The sequence below is a fragment of the Staurois parvus genome, unplaced genomic scaffold (genome assembly GCF_062004578.1).
Source record: "Staurois parvus isolate SC_StPar_1 unplaced genomic scaffold, SC_StPar_1.0 ptg001790l, whole genome shotgun sequence".
Taxonomy (NCBI): Eukaryota; Metazoa; Chordata; class Amphibia; order Anura; family Ranidae; genus Staurois; species Staurois parvus.
In genome coordinates, this window is record NW_028319586.1 from 35001 (window position 1) to 49206 (window position 14206).

General features: G+C 46.9%; 1 protein-coding gene across 1 annotated transcript in view; it reads left to right on the forward strand.

Moving 5' to 3' along the window:
* Nucleotides 1-11963, forward strand: part of LOC149434268 (ERBB receptor feedback inhibitor 1-like) — a 12821-nt gene extending 858 nt beyond the window's left edge. The window contains exons 2-3 of the mRNA XM_089663861.1: nucleotides 2628-2704; nucleotides 3211-11963. Coding sequence (XP_089519987.1) covers nucleotides 2628-2704; nucleotides 3211-4415 — 1282 coding nt within the window. The 3' untranslated portion in view covers nucleotides 4416-11963. The remainder of the gene's footprint in view (nucleotides 1-2627; nucleotides 2705-3210) is intronic.
* The last annotated feature ends 2243 nt before the right edge of the window (nucleotides 11964-14206 follow it).

Sequence of the window (14206 nt, forward strand, 5' to 3'; positions counted from 1 at the left end):
CTTCTGTCCGTATAATATACAGAAACGGGGGTCAAATATTAAACTGCAAATTGTTTAAAACATTAACCACTTCCCGACCGGCCGTTGCATATAAATGGCCGGACGGTGGCACTGCAGGGTCGGGTGGCCGTCTATAAACTGCCTCCCCGCACCCTGCTTGTGCGAGCTCCCTGGGAGCGCGCAGCACCGCGATCCGGTGCCCGCTGCGTCCTCTGGACACAGTGAAACACCGATTGTCGGACGGGACCTCTGTACGAGGTCCCGATCATGTGATCACTGATTGGCCAATCAGTGATCACATGCAAAGTAGTAAGCAAGATGTCACTTCTGACATCATTGCTTACTATGCGTGAAATCTGTGAATGATCACAGAGATCACATGGTACAGGGCTATTCAGAAAAGCCTTGTACCATGTGACAAGCTGTGACCAATCACAGCTCACTCAGTTCTTCTCAATGAGTGCAAGAATGCAGACAGAGAGAAGGAGAAATGATTCCTCTTACAGCCTTTATGGGTGTAAAAGCAATCAGTGTAAAAAAAAAAAAAAAAAATCTTCATCACCCCTCACAAGTAGTACAGTGTCACCATGGTGACACTGTACTGCTAGGGTGACAGTATGTAAAAAAAATGAAATAAATAAAAAATAATAATATAAAAAAATAAAATAAAAATGTAAAAAAAAATGTTTAAAAATTATAATTTTTGCTTATAAACTAATTTGGATTTTTTTTTTTTTTTACTAAAAAGATAACGGAATAAATTTTGGCTAAGATTTATGATGAAATATTATTTATTTGCAAAAGTTTTTAAAAAAAACACTTTTTTTCAAAATTTTTGGACATTTCATTTACATAGCAAAAAAAATACAAATCCTAGTGGTGAATAAATACCACCAAAATAAAGCTTTATCTATCTCAAAAAAAATGGTAAAAAATTCATTTGGGTACAGTGTTGCATGACCGCGCAATTGTCATTCAAAGTGTGATAGCGCTAAAAGCTGAAAATTGCCCTGGTCAGGAAGGGGGTAAAAGTGTCCGGTCAGGAAGGGGGTAAAAGTGTCCGGTCTGGAAGGGGGTAAAAGTGTCCGGTCAGGAAGGGGGTAAAAGTGTCCGGTCTGGAAGGGGGTAAAAGTGTCCGGTCAGGAAGGGGGTAAAAGTGTCCGGTCAGGAAGGGGGTAAAAGTGTCCGGTCAGGAAGGGGGTAAAAGTGTCCGGTCAGGAAGGGGGTAAAAGTGTCCGGTCAGGAAGGGGGTAAAAGTGTCCGGTCTGGAAGGGGGTAAAAGTGTCCGGTCAGGAAGGGGGTAAAAGTGTCCGGTCTGGAAGGGGGTAAAAGTGTCCGGTCAGGAAGGGGGTAAAAGTGTCCGGTCTGGAAGGGGGTAAAAGTGTCCGGTCAGGAAGGGGGTAAAAGTGTCCGGTCTGGAAGTGGTTAAAGCCGAACTTCAGGCCAAGTGCTAATGGGGCTGCTTTACACAATACAGTGCAGTATATGTAACCAACCCGCTCTGAGATTTATACACCCCTGCCAGACAGCAGTCAGGTTTGTGACCCCACTTTTCTCTACTGCAGTTAAGCAGCACAGATTGGTCACTTCCCCACCCCCCAGCCTGTGATTGGACATTTAAAGAGCATTAGCAGACTGGTGAAGTCATCACTATCCTCAGTTGCTGAGCCGGCAGGATTCTTCAATAAACTGATCATACCACCACACACCATTATCTCCTCATACCTGCCCCCCATTGCCAGGTCTTGAGTGCTGCTGTGCAGAGGAATAAGTCGAGACCGATTGGGGTACTTGCATTCGTTGAATATAAAAATAGGATTTTTTTTTTTGTATTAAATGTTGTATCTGCATGGGGTTCAGCCTTAAAATCAGGTCAAAATGTGTTCAAACTGCAAGAAATGTTCTGTTTGTTTCTTGGTCTTCATTCCTGAATCTTATTACTGAATATAATATGAATTGGTGGACACGACCAGAAACCATTATCTCTGGTTTTCAAGCTCTCTGTGATTTAAAACTCATGAAGGTACCTTCCATCCCTTGGGGACTCCAGTGGAGAGATCTCCCAAAGCCAAGTGGTTTTTGTATCTCTAAAAAATCTCTCATTTAGAATGTTTCATTGTATGGTCGTGCTGCAATACCATGTTTTACCAGCAGATGCTGCGGTTTTTGATCTTTAATTGTTACTGGTAAGCTATGTAGTACCCAGCTCAGACCACAAACAGTTCATGTTTTGTATATAACCCAGGGGCGGACTGACAACTCATGGGGCCCCTGGGCAATAGGGGATCATGGGGCCCCTGTGTCCTTGCCCCAAACTCAAAAAAGCCTATGAAAAAGGTACCAGGGGCATCTCATGGGGCCCCCTACTGACCCCGGGCCCTCGGGCAGTGCCCGAGTTTCCAAATGGTCAGTCCACCCCTGATATAACTCGATGACATGGAACACTGGGACGTATACTGTAATTCCATTCTGTTGATGGTGTGTTTTACAAATGCAAAATAAACCTCAACAACAAGGTTGGTCACATGGGATAATTTGTCTCTTTTTTTCCTGGTAGTTCTACTTTATGTATATTTATCATTCATTCAATAAACAAAACTGATAACCTTTCTCTATTTTTCTTGTAGCACGTTCTATAGTAGGGAGCCTTTGTCCTTACCCTACAGTATGAAATCTCCCGCACAACAGCAAATTTCATCTCTTGGTAAGCAGTGGTAATAATTATCCATTTGTGATGTTGCTGAATATTTAAAACTGCGGGTTTTCCAATGCTGAAAAAATCCTGGGCCTGATTAATTAAAGCCAAGATGGCTCCCTCCCAGGGGTGTCCTCTGTCCCCCCCGTAACTCAGTCCATCAGGACCACGGTCCACCATTTAGTGATCTCTGAGCAGAGCCTTGGTTGGGTTCCTATTGCTGTCTGTTTGGGGAAATGTATCTTGCCTTACCTTCCTGGCAAGCCTTGTAAGGGTGGGACAGGATTTGTTGGGGACAGGAAATTGAAAGAAACCTCTTCCAAAGGTGACACAGCAATAGGAGGTTTGGATGCAAGGATCTCCCCCTTCGCCTACTCTGCTCAATACATAGAAATAGATGAGTTAGTTGTGTTTTAGGTTAGATGGCATTTCGTTCTAGTAAGCCATTTCTAGTTTGTAAGTGACAATAACAAAGTCCTAAACCAATCTAATGTTGTCTCCTTTATGTATTTCAGGTCAGATTTCAAAGCCGTTTATGGCGAACGGACACTGTTGCTCTGAAAATTGCATGAAGGCTAAAAAAACGAACTTTCTTCATGTTGGTTTGCCCATCATAGAGCATTCTACAAACTGTGAAGATGACCAAGTTGTTCCTTCCTTTAAAAATCTATCAATGAATGGCTGTTCTGGTTCGGAAAGGACCCCTCCTCTGACACCTGTTAAAAGTGGACCACCGCCACCTTATACCATTCCTTCTAGTGATCGGAGCTCGAGGCCTCTTCCGCCACTTCCAATTTGCGAGGACAGTTCTTTGGATGATGCAGATAGCGAGGTCGAGTTCCTCACCAGTTCTGATACAGACTTGCTTATACAAGATGGAAGACCTTTGGCATTCAAGTATGGGGTTCCAAGCAGGAGAAGTTTCCGAGGATGTGGACAGATCAACTATGCATACTTTGACTCTACATCTGCCACCAAACCAGCAGATGACAGCGCGCCGTGTCAACACCATGCACGCACACAGAACTTGAAACCTCAGAAACCAGAGCCAAACCACCGAAGGCTACGAAGGTCTCATTCGGGACCAGCTGGATCATATAATAAACCTACAATTCGGGTACACACAAATAGGACTTCCCCTAATTCAGATGAAGACAAACCTGTAGTACCACCAAGGATCCCAATACCTCCTAGGCCTATAAAGCCGGATTACAGAAGGTGGTCAGCTGAAGTTTCTTCAAATACGTACAGCGATGAGGATCGACCTCCCAAGGTACCACCCAGGGAACCTCTTTCCAGGAGCAACTCTCGAACCCCAAGTCCTAAGAGTCTTCCTTCATACCTCAACGGCGTCATGCCCCCAACACAAAGTTTTGCACCTGACCCCGCCTATGTCAGCACTAAAGTTTTTCAAAGACAGAACAGTGAAGGATCTGCCAACAAGATCCCATGCATCTTACCCATTATAGAAAATGGGAAGAAGGTTAGTTCCACACATTATTACCTTTTACCAGAGAAGCCGCCATACTTTGTCCGGTACGAAAAATATTTTACAGAATCTAAGGACGCTGGCTCAGAATCTAAAGTGCCATCGTGGTCTAGTGACAGTAGCTCATGTTCGTCGTCGTCTCCAAAGGCCGAGGTGAAGGCCAAAGTGGACATGAACTATGCCAAGCGTAAGCACCTCTCTGATGCAGTTTCTCCTTGTGTAGGCGAATAGGTCATTATCCAGATGCAAGATGTTACGCAAAACGTCAGGACTTTCTTGGTTGGTTTGGAGGCAACGCGAGGAGAACGAAAGAACTGAATGCTCAATAAAAGAAATGAATATATTTTCTTAACATTTTAAGTGATCCTTCCCAGTTTCTATGAAGCAAAAAAAAAAAAACTAAAGAGATATGGAGCCCATTGTTGAGTCTCCTTATTATAATGTGAGAGGTACTCTTCATTCTGTTAATAGGATTACAGGGCAAGCCACCCCGGGCAGCCATTGTTGGACTATTTCTTGCAGAATAAGTGCCGTTACAAGGTGAACGAGTTGCAGGGGTTTGCGTACTGCTGATGGGTATTGGACGGTGAGCTTGTTTTAGGAAGAATTGTGCAGTATTTGTGCACCCTGTTTGGGTTTTTGTTTTGTTTTTTTTTTGCTTGTCCTCTGTGCCTGATCTTCATTGCTCCAATCTGTCTCACTTGTCTTGTACTCGGCTCAAACTCGTCAAGCTGCTAGCAATCAGTTTTACTAGATTAGAAACCTGACAGATTCCTGTTTTTCTGGTTCTAGAAGATACTAAAAAGCACAAGGCAGCGGAATGTCCTGGTCTTTCGGGACTGGAAGTGTTTTTAAACCAAGAAAAGTGTACCTGTTGGCGGTACATCATTGGGGCACTCCTTTTGGGTGGGCGCGGACGGGGCTTTTCACCGTTTTTATAATAAAAGGCATGGCAGTGAAACCATCAGCTTGGTAAATTGCAGTCATTATGTCGGATGTTCCCTTTGGACCTGTCCATTGAACAGTGGAGGTAGCACTGTGACTATGTCCATGGTACAGTACCCCATGGAAGACTGCTGTCACTTTAACCAGACACATTATCATGGGTTACTCTACCCAATCATTGTTCCTCCTTACCAACTAGAAGAATTTCATGAATGCATGCATGGTCATTTAATATGTATAGTAGAGGCCTGCACTGATCTCCCTAAATTGAAGGCTTGTTGGCCTCTATGAGTTATTGGAACTTTCTCATTGCTGTTTGTACTACCTTTATTGCCTAAACACAAAAGCCCCCTTTTGATGCGTTGGCCACCCATTGCTTTCAATGGGCTGTCTTAAAATAGAATTCCAGGCTATACCTTACTAATCCTTAAAATGCCCCCCTCCCCCCAACACCTGTGTAAGGAAGATGTGTATGTTTGGCTGTTCTCAGCCCGCTCCAGTCTGGTTACGTGATCAGGCTCCGTTGTGTCAACCAGCGGCGGCTGCAAGGTTGAGGAGGGAGCGGTGACAACGGATGGGTCATTGAAGCCTATAGGTGATGTTGTCACTCCTAGGCATTACCAGCCGTTGTAAAGCACTCTCTCCTCTCCATGACCAGTTCAGCTTGTAGGGCCACTCAAAGCCTAAAGATTTGAGAACCCCGGCGGTAGCAGAAGTGTGAGCCGGCGTCCTCGATTCAGAGACAATGAGAGTAGGAGGACGGACGCCGCATCGGCCTCCCCAATAGGAATAATAGGAATATACACCTAGATTAGGGAAATCTGAGGCTGCAATCATCCTAATATCAAGAATATACAAAGATAAACTCTCTACTAGTGGGGACTTTTAGTGCAGCAGAATGTTCACACCAATATTTTGCATTTATATAAAAATATAGCTTTATTCCAAATGAGATTAAAAAACATAAAATACAAATTGTGCAAAAATGACAGGCGATCAATTGAGGGGAAATACAACCATAGTGACTAATGGCCAAATCCAAGAAGAGAGAGCCAACTCAACACCCAATAGGAATACCGGTGGTGGCCTCAGCTGTCTCTCCAGCCACACTGTGACGGCTGAGGCCACCATCATTGTTCCTATTGGGGAGGTTGATGCGGCATCCTTTTCTAATCTCTCCTCTCCCCTGCAGCCAGCACTGGCTGACACAAGAGATCACATGACTGGCCTGGGGCTGCCTGAATATAGGAAAGTATACACCTCTTTCTTAGTGAATACTATGTAAGGAGCTGGTTGTTTCCTTGCCCTGGCCTGGGCTAGTCATAGACATGAGATAGTGACTGGAACCGCTGAAAGATCTTTCCATAAACCTTCACAATTGTTTGGCCAGACATGTATTTATGCAGTAAATGGACACCATCGGTGTTGGCCTTATACCAGACAAACAGCCAACATACAGAGGGACATCCTCTTTAGATATTCCATCTTTCCCAATTTTCTGGTCAGGGGACGTCTTCAGCAATCCGAGTGTCCACACGCTGGGTTGGAGGATCAAAGTGCAGTCATCTCATATCTATGGGTACAGTTGGATTTTGTGAATATGCAACTTGTCAATGTTCCAACAGCACCCTGCTAGCCGGTAATGTCACCACTTCCCATGGATCTAATTGGCCAACATATGTCATTATTAACGGCTCTGCCTCCATTTTGTGTGGACAACATATGAACACTTCCATACATTCATGTCAGTCCAATAAAGGGCGATGACCCCGGTGTTCCCCCCTCGTTGTGAAATGTTCCTTCTAGATTGCCAGTACATCCCTATGTCTCCGTTCTCCTTGACCTTCTCGTTTTCTAGCATGTTCTAAACATATCTGAAACACAAGCTGGTCTTGTTTATTCAGTATTTTTATGTCTTTTTAAGCTTTGAAAAACACAATAAGTCTTGGTTGGGCGTCATGGTTGAAAGGGCCCCGAAAGGCCTGCCGGTGTTATCTTTAGCAACCTGTGGATTTTGCTCTCTGAATTTCCAGTCTGTTCGAGGAAAGAGGAGAAGCTGCTTGAATGTTCTGTCGGAGTTCTCTCTAGCACATTGGTTTCCTCCGACGTTCGTGTATCTACAGTTCATGGAAGGGAGATGCCGGTTTGCTAAGAGAAACACAAAATGGCCATTTCAGAATCTTCCAACCATTGAGGCCCTCCATGGTCTACACGTGGCATTGACTTTCTGGGTGAATGTGCCATGGAATTGAATTGTTTGCCAAGGTCATTACTGGAGTTGGCGTGTGTGCCGGGTCTATAGTATGTATGTATACTTTGTGTGTGGCTACATGTACACTTTTTCTTTTTTTTTTTATCACATGCTTGTGATAGACCACTTACATTTTAGGGTCAGAGCTTTGTTTTGGTTGTTTTTGTTTTGTCTTTTTATTTTTAAAGGTTAAGATATTAATATAAGAAATCTAATACCATTCCTCACAATAAAACTCTTTAATTAGGATGGAATATTACTCGGGGTGGGGGGCTGACACATGAAATGGGTACTTTTTCTAAAAAGAATCTGCTTGGCCTCTTCTATGGATATCAATGGCCTAGCAATGGGGCTTTTTATTTACTATAGTCATTTGCAGGGGTGGACTGACCACTCGGGCACTCGGGCAATGCCCGAGGGCCCGGGGTCAGTAGAGTGCCCCATGAGATCCCCATAGTACCTTTTTCATAGGCTTTTTTTTGAGTGTGGGTGAGGACACAGGGGCCCCATGATCCCCTATTGCCTGGGGGCCCCATGAGTTGTCAGTCCGCCCCTGGTCGTATGGCTTGTCCAGTTTAGCAATCACCTGGCAAGGTAGCCAGTCATACAGACAGAACGATTTTCAAGAAGAATGAGACTTCGGGGTTGATTTAAGGGAAGCGAACATGATGTTCATCTTCACAGTAGCCGGCACTGCACCCCCCTTCAATGCACCCCAATGCATCATCACAGTAGCTGGCAATGCACCCCCCTTCAATGCACCCCAATGCATCATCACAGTAGCCGGAACTGCAATCCCCTTCAATGCACCCCAATGCATCATCACAGTAGCTGGCAATGCACCCCCCTTCAATGCACCCCAATGCATCATCACAGTAGCCGGAACTGCACCCCCCTTCAATGCACCCCAATGCATCATCACAGTAGCCGGCACTGCACCCCCCTTCAATGCACCCCAATGCATCATCACAGTAGCCGGAAATGCACCCCCCATCAATGCACCCCAATGCATCATCACAGTAGCCGGCACTGCACCCCCCTTCAATACATCCCAATGCATCATCACAGTAGCCGGCACTGCACCCCCCTTCATTGCACCCCAACTCATCATCACAGTAGCCGGCACTGCACCCCCCTTCAATACATCCCAATGCATCATCACAGTAGCCGGCACTGCACCCCCCTTCATTGCACCCCAACGCATCATCACAGTAGCCGGCACTGCACCCCCCTTCAATACATCCCAATGCATCATCACAGTAGCCGGCACTGCACCCCCCTTCATTGCACCCCAATGCATCATCACAGTAGCCGGCACTGCACCCCCCTTCAATACATCCCAATGCATCATCACAGTAGCCGGCACTGCACCCCCCTTCATTGCACCCCAATGCATCATCACAGTAGCCAGCACTGCACCCCCCTTCAATGCATCATCACAGTAGCCGGCACTGCACCCCCCTTCATTGCACCCCAATGCATCATCACAGTAGCCAGCACTGCACCCCCCTTCAATGCATCATCACAGTAGCCGGCACTGCACCCCCCTTCATTGCACCCCAATGCATCATCACAGTAGCCAGCACTGCACCCCCCTTCAATTCATCATCACAGTAGCCGGCAATGCACCCCCCTTCAATGCATCATCACAGTAGCTGGCACTGCACCCCCCTTCATTGCACCCCAATGCTGTGGCTGAGTTAGTCCGGCCTCCTATTATAATGTATTGTATTGATGCAACACGTAGGAGGTGTTTACTAAAACTTGAGAGTGCAAAATCTGGTGCAACTCTGAATAGAAACCAATCAGCTTCCAGCTTTTATTGCCAAAGCTTCATTGAACAATCTGAAGGTAGAAGCTGATTGGCTGCCATGCACGGCTGCACCAGATTTGGATTGCTCCAGTTTTAGTAAATCCCCTCTGCAGTATGGATGGACCTTTGGCATAATATGAATGGGCCCTTGGCGTTCTCGGTGCGTATGTCACTAAATGGGGGGTTAATAACCCCAAGGGGCTGATTTACTAAAACCGGAGCACACAGAATCTGGTGCCGCTGGGCATGGCAGCCAATCAGCTTCTACCTTCAGCTTGTTCTTGAAGCGTTGACAATAAAACCCGGAAGCGGATTGGTTTCTGTACAGAGCTGCACCGGATTTTGCACTCTCCATTTTTAGTAAATCAACCCCAAAATTTCCACCACATATGAAGAGGCAGCAGCACGACACAACAGATGCCATTCTCAAAAATGAAATTAGAATTTTAACTTTTTTTGCTTTTTGTTTTTTAAATGTATAAAATAAATCTATTGGAGTGAAGGAAATGTATGTAGAAAAGATACATCAGCCACCCGCAGTGCCAAACCCATGTCAGACCGGCCATCAAAGAGCCTATTAACTTCCATCCCCCCCCAAAAAAAAAACCCCAAATCATTCTGCAGCCAATCAAGTTTGACTGCTAGAGAAAACCTTTGCTGGCCCTCTATTGGCCATTTCAGAGATTTCCCCGAGTCTGAATGGGCACCAGATTTGGTTGGATGGGTTGTCAGAATCTGGAATGTCTGATGCAAGTAATGACGTGTGTGAGAATATGAACGGCCGTTACAAATACTTGTTTTTTGGGTGTCTATAGAAAATGGGCCAAAAGCGATTTTTGTTAAAACATCTGTCATCCATGCAGAATGGAGGCAACCAATGAAACAAGTCATGAGAATGAGGCCTAACCAATCAGAACAGAGGAAGGGAAGAAAGGCGTTTGTCTGATTTTTGGTGCATTGGCAGCCTATGTAAATGAATTGGCTGCGTTAGCATAGCAGGACACAACCAACCACCTACATGTAAACGGGCCCTTGGGGTAGCTTGGTGTGAATGGGCCCCCTGAGGTAGCTTGGTGTAAATGGGCCATTGGGGTAGCTTGGTGTAAATGGGCCATTGGGGTAGCTTGCTGTAACCAGGCCCCTGGGGTAGCTTGGTGGAAATGGGTCCTTGGAGTATCTTGGCGTTACCAGGTCCTTGGGGTAGCTTGGTGTAACCAGGCCCCTGAGGTAGTTTGGTGTATATGAGCCCCTGAGGTAGCTTGGGGTAAATGGGGCCTTGGAGTATCTTGGCGTAACCAGGCCCTTGGGGTAGCTTGGTGTAACCAGGCCCCTGGGGTAGCTTGGTGTAAATAGGTCCTTGGAGTATCTTGGCATAACCAGGCCCTTGGGGTAGCTTGGTGTAACCAGGCCCCTGGGGTAGCTTGGTGTAAATGGGCCCTTGGGGTAACTTGGCATAACCAGGCCCCTGGGGTAGCTTGGTGTAAATAGGTCCTTGGAGTATCTTGGCATAACCAGGCCCTTGGGGTAGCTTGGTGTATATGAGCCCCTGAGGTAGCTTGGGGTAAATGGGCCCTTGGGGTAACTTGGCATAACCAGGCCCATGAGGTAGCTTGGTGTATATGTGCCCCTGAGGTAGCTTGGTGTAAATGGGCCCTTGGGGTAACTTGGCGTAAACAGGCCCTTGGGGTGGCTTGGTGTAACTGGGCCCCTGGGGTAGCTTGTTGCTGGTTCTGAATGACTAGGACTCATTCTCATGAGTTTGCCTTTGCTTTGGCAGCCCATGTAAATTAATTGGCTGTGTTAACATAGCAGAATACAACAGACCCCTAGGTGTAAATGGGCCCTTGGGGTACTTTGGTGTAAACGGGCCCTTGGGGTACTGTGGTGTAAATGGGCCCGTGGGGTACTTTGGTGTAAACGGGCCCTTGGGGTACTTTGGTGTAAATGGGCTCTTGGGGTACCTTGGCATAAATGGGACCTTGGGGTACCGTGGTGTAAATGGGCCCTTGGGGTACCTTGGAGTAAATGGGCCCTTGGGGTACCTTGGCATAAATGGGACCTTGGGGTGGCATGTTGCTGGTTCTGAATGATTAGGACTCATTCTCACGAGTTGTCTTTTGGTTGGTGCACATTTGGAGCAAAGTGGAGGCATCGGCCTGACAAGCGCCGGTTCTACGTGGAGCCATTTGTTTTTTCCGCCCTTTGTTCTCGTCTGTGCCGTGCCGATTGGAAGTCACAAACTCGTTCTCTCCTTCTGTCTCCTCCATTGGCTGCTTTTCTCTTTCATTCAGACTTATTGGGAAGGAATTGAGATGTTCTGATCCGTTGTCCATCTCAGTCTTCCAGGGCTGGGCATGCTCTGTAGCCGCCGCGGGGCTGCAGCCTCCCTCCGTGTGGGAGAAGGTGTGGCCCCCGGCCCCCAGAATCCAATATGGCCTCCCTGCTGTAGTCGGTTATGATGGGAGATGATTAGGTGCTGCTGATAACAGACTCCGCTGTGTTCTGCCTCCTCAGAATCCAGTGACACCCATGCTGTTTACAGTTCTGGATGATATATATATATATATGGTTTATGATTTAACTATTTAAGTTACTTTTTTGTTTTTTTAATACAGACTAAATGAAGGTAAATATAGTAAAATGCACTGATATTGCGGCATCTGTACAGTATTGGACGAAGAATGATTCTGTTCATTTTGTTGTTTTTGGATAATACTGAGTGTTATCATGTCTTGTAAAATTAATAAAACTATAATATACTTATTTATGACACCGTCTGTGGCGTCTGATTTCTTACAAAATGTAAAAAAGAATTACAAATGAAGAAAACAAATCTATCGATCGATCTGCCTGTGAGATATACTGAATGATCGGCCGCCATGAGACCCTCCAGAAGACTGACCGTCCCACAGCAAATCTGCAGCTCAGTGAGGTCAGAATACAGGAAAGTCCAGATCTGCAGAGTTGTATCATAAAAGCCGGAGTCACCAAACCTCCTGAACAATGGGACAGTTTATTGTCCTGCAGACGAGTGTAAACATCTTCTCCAAATCTGGTATTAGGGGGAGGAATAGTGCCCCATCATTGGTGTCAGTGGGAGGAATAGTGCCCCATCATTGGTGTCAGTGGGAGGAATAGTGCCCCATCATTGGTGTCAGTGGGAGGAATAGTGCCCCATCATTGGTGTCAGTGAGAGGAATAGTGCCCCATCATTGGTGTCAGTGGGAGGAATAGTGCCCCATCATTGGTGTCAGTGTGAGGAATAGTGCCCCATCATTGGTGTCAGTGGGAGGAATAGCGCCCCATCATTGGTGTCAGTGGGAGGAATAGTGTCCCATCATTGATATCAGTGGGAGGAATAGTGCCCCATCATTGGTGTCAGTGGGAGGAATAGTGCTCCATCATTGGTGTCAGTGGGAGGAATAGTGCCCCATCATTGGTGTCAGTGGGAGGAATAGTGCCCCATCATTGGTGTCAGTGGGAGGAATAGTGCCCCATCATTGGTGTCAGTGGGAGGAATAGTGCCCCATCATTGGTGTCAGTGGGAGGAATAGTGCCCCATCATTGGTGTCAGTGGGAGGAATAGTGTCCCATCATTGGTATCAGTGGGAGGAATAGTGCCCCATCATTGGTGTCAGTGGGGGGAATAGTGCCCCATCATTGGTGTCAGTGGGAGGAATAGTGCCCCACCATTGGTGTCAGTGGGAGGAATAGTGCTCCATCATTGGTGTCAGTGGGAGGAATAGTGCCCCATCATTGGTGTCAGTGGGAGGAATAGTGCTCCATCATTGGTGTCAGTGGGAGGAATAGTGCCCCATCATTGGTGTCAGTGGGAGGAATAGTGCTCCATCATTGGTGTCAGTGGGAGGAATAGTGCCCCATCATTGGTGTCAGTGGGAGGAATAGTGCTCCATCATTGGTGTCAGTGGGAGGAATAGTGCCCCATCATTGGTGTCAGTGGGGGGAATAGTGCCCCATCATTGGTGTCAGTGGGAGGAATAGTGCTCCATCATTGGTGTCAGTGGGAGGAATAGTGTCCCATCATTGGTGTCAGTGGGAGGAATAGTGCTCCATCATTGGTGTCAGTGGGGGGAATAGTGCCCCATCATTGGTGTCAGTGGGAGGAATAGTGCCCCATTATTGGTGTCAGTGGAGGAATAGTGCCCCATTATTGGTGTCAGTGGGAGGAATAGTGCCCCATCATTGGTATCAGTGGGAGGAATAGTGCTCCATCATTGGTGTCAGTGGGAGGAATAGTGCCCCATCATTGGTGTCAGTGGGGGGAATAGTGCCCCGTCATTGGTGTCAGTGGGAGGAATAGTGCCCCGTCATTGGTGTCAGTGGGAGGAATAGTGCCCCATCATTGGTGTCAGTGGGAGGAATAGTGCCCCATCATTGGTGTCAGTGGGAGGAATAGTGCCCCATCATTGGTGTCAGTGGGAGGAATAGTGGCCCATCATTGGTGTCAGTGGGAGGAATAGTGGCCCATCATTGGTGTTAGTGGGAGGAATAGTGCCCCATCACTGGTGTCAGTGGGAGGAATAGTGCCCCATCATTGGTGTCAGTGGGAGGAATAGTGCTCCATCATTGGTGTCAGTGGGAGGAATAGTGCCCCATCGTTGGTGTCAGTGGGAGGAATAGTGTCCCATCGTTGGTGTCAGTGGGAGGAATAGTGCCCCATCGTTGGTGTCAGTGGGAGGAATAGTGTCCCATCGTTGGTGTCAGTGGGAGGAATAGTGCCCCATCGTTGGTGTCAGTGGGAGGAATAGTGCCCCATCGTTGGTGTCAGTGGGAGGAATAGTGCCCCGTCGTTGGTGTCAGTGGGAGGAATAGTGCCCCATCGTTGGTGTCAGTGGGAGGAATAGTGCCCCATCGTTGGTATCAGTGGGAGGAATAGTGCCCCATCATTGGTGTCAGTGGGAGGAATAGTGCTCCATCATTGGTGTCAGTGGGAGGAATAGTGCCCCATCATTGGTGTCAGTGGGGGGAATAGTGCCCCGTCATTGGTGTCAG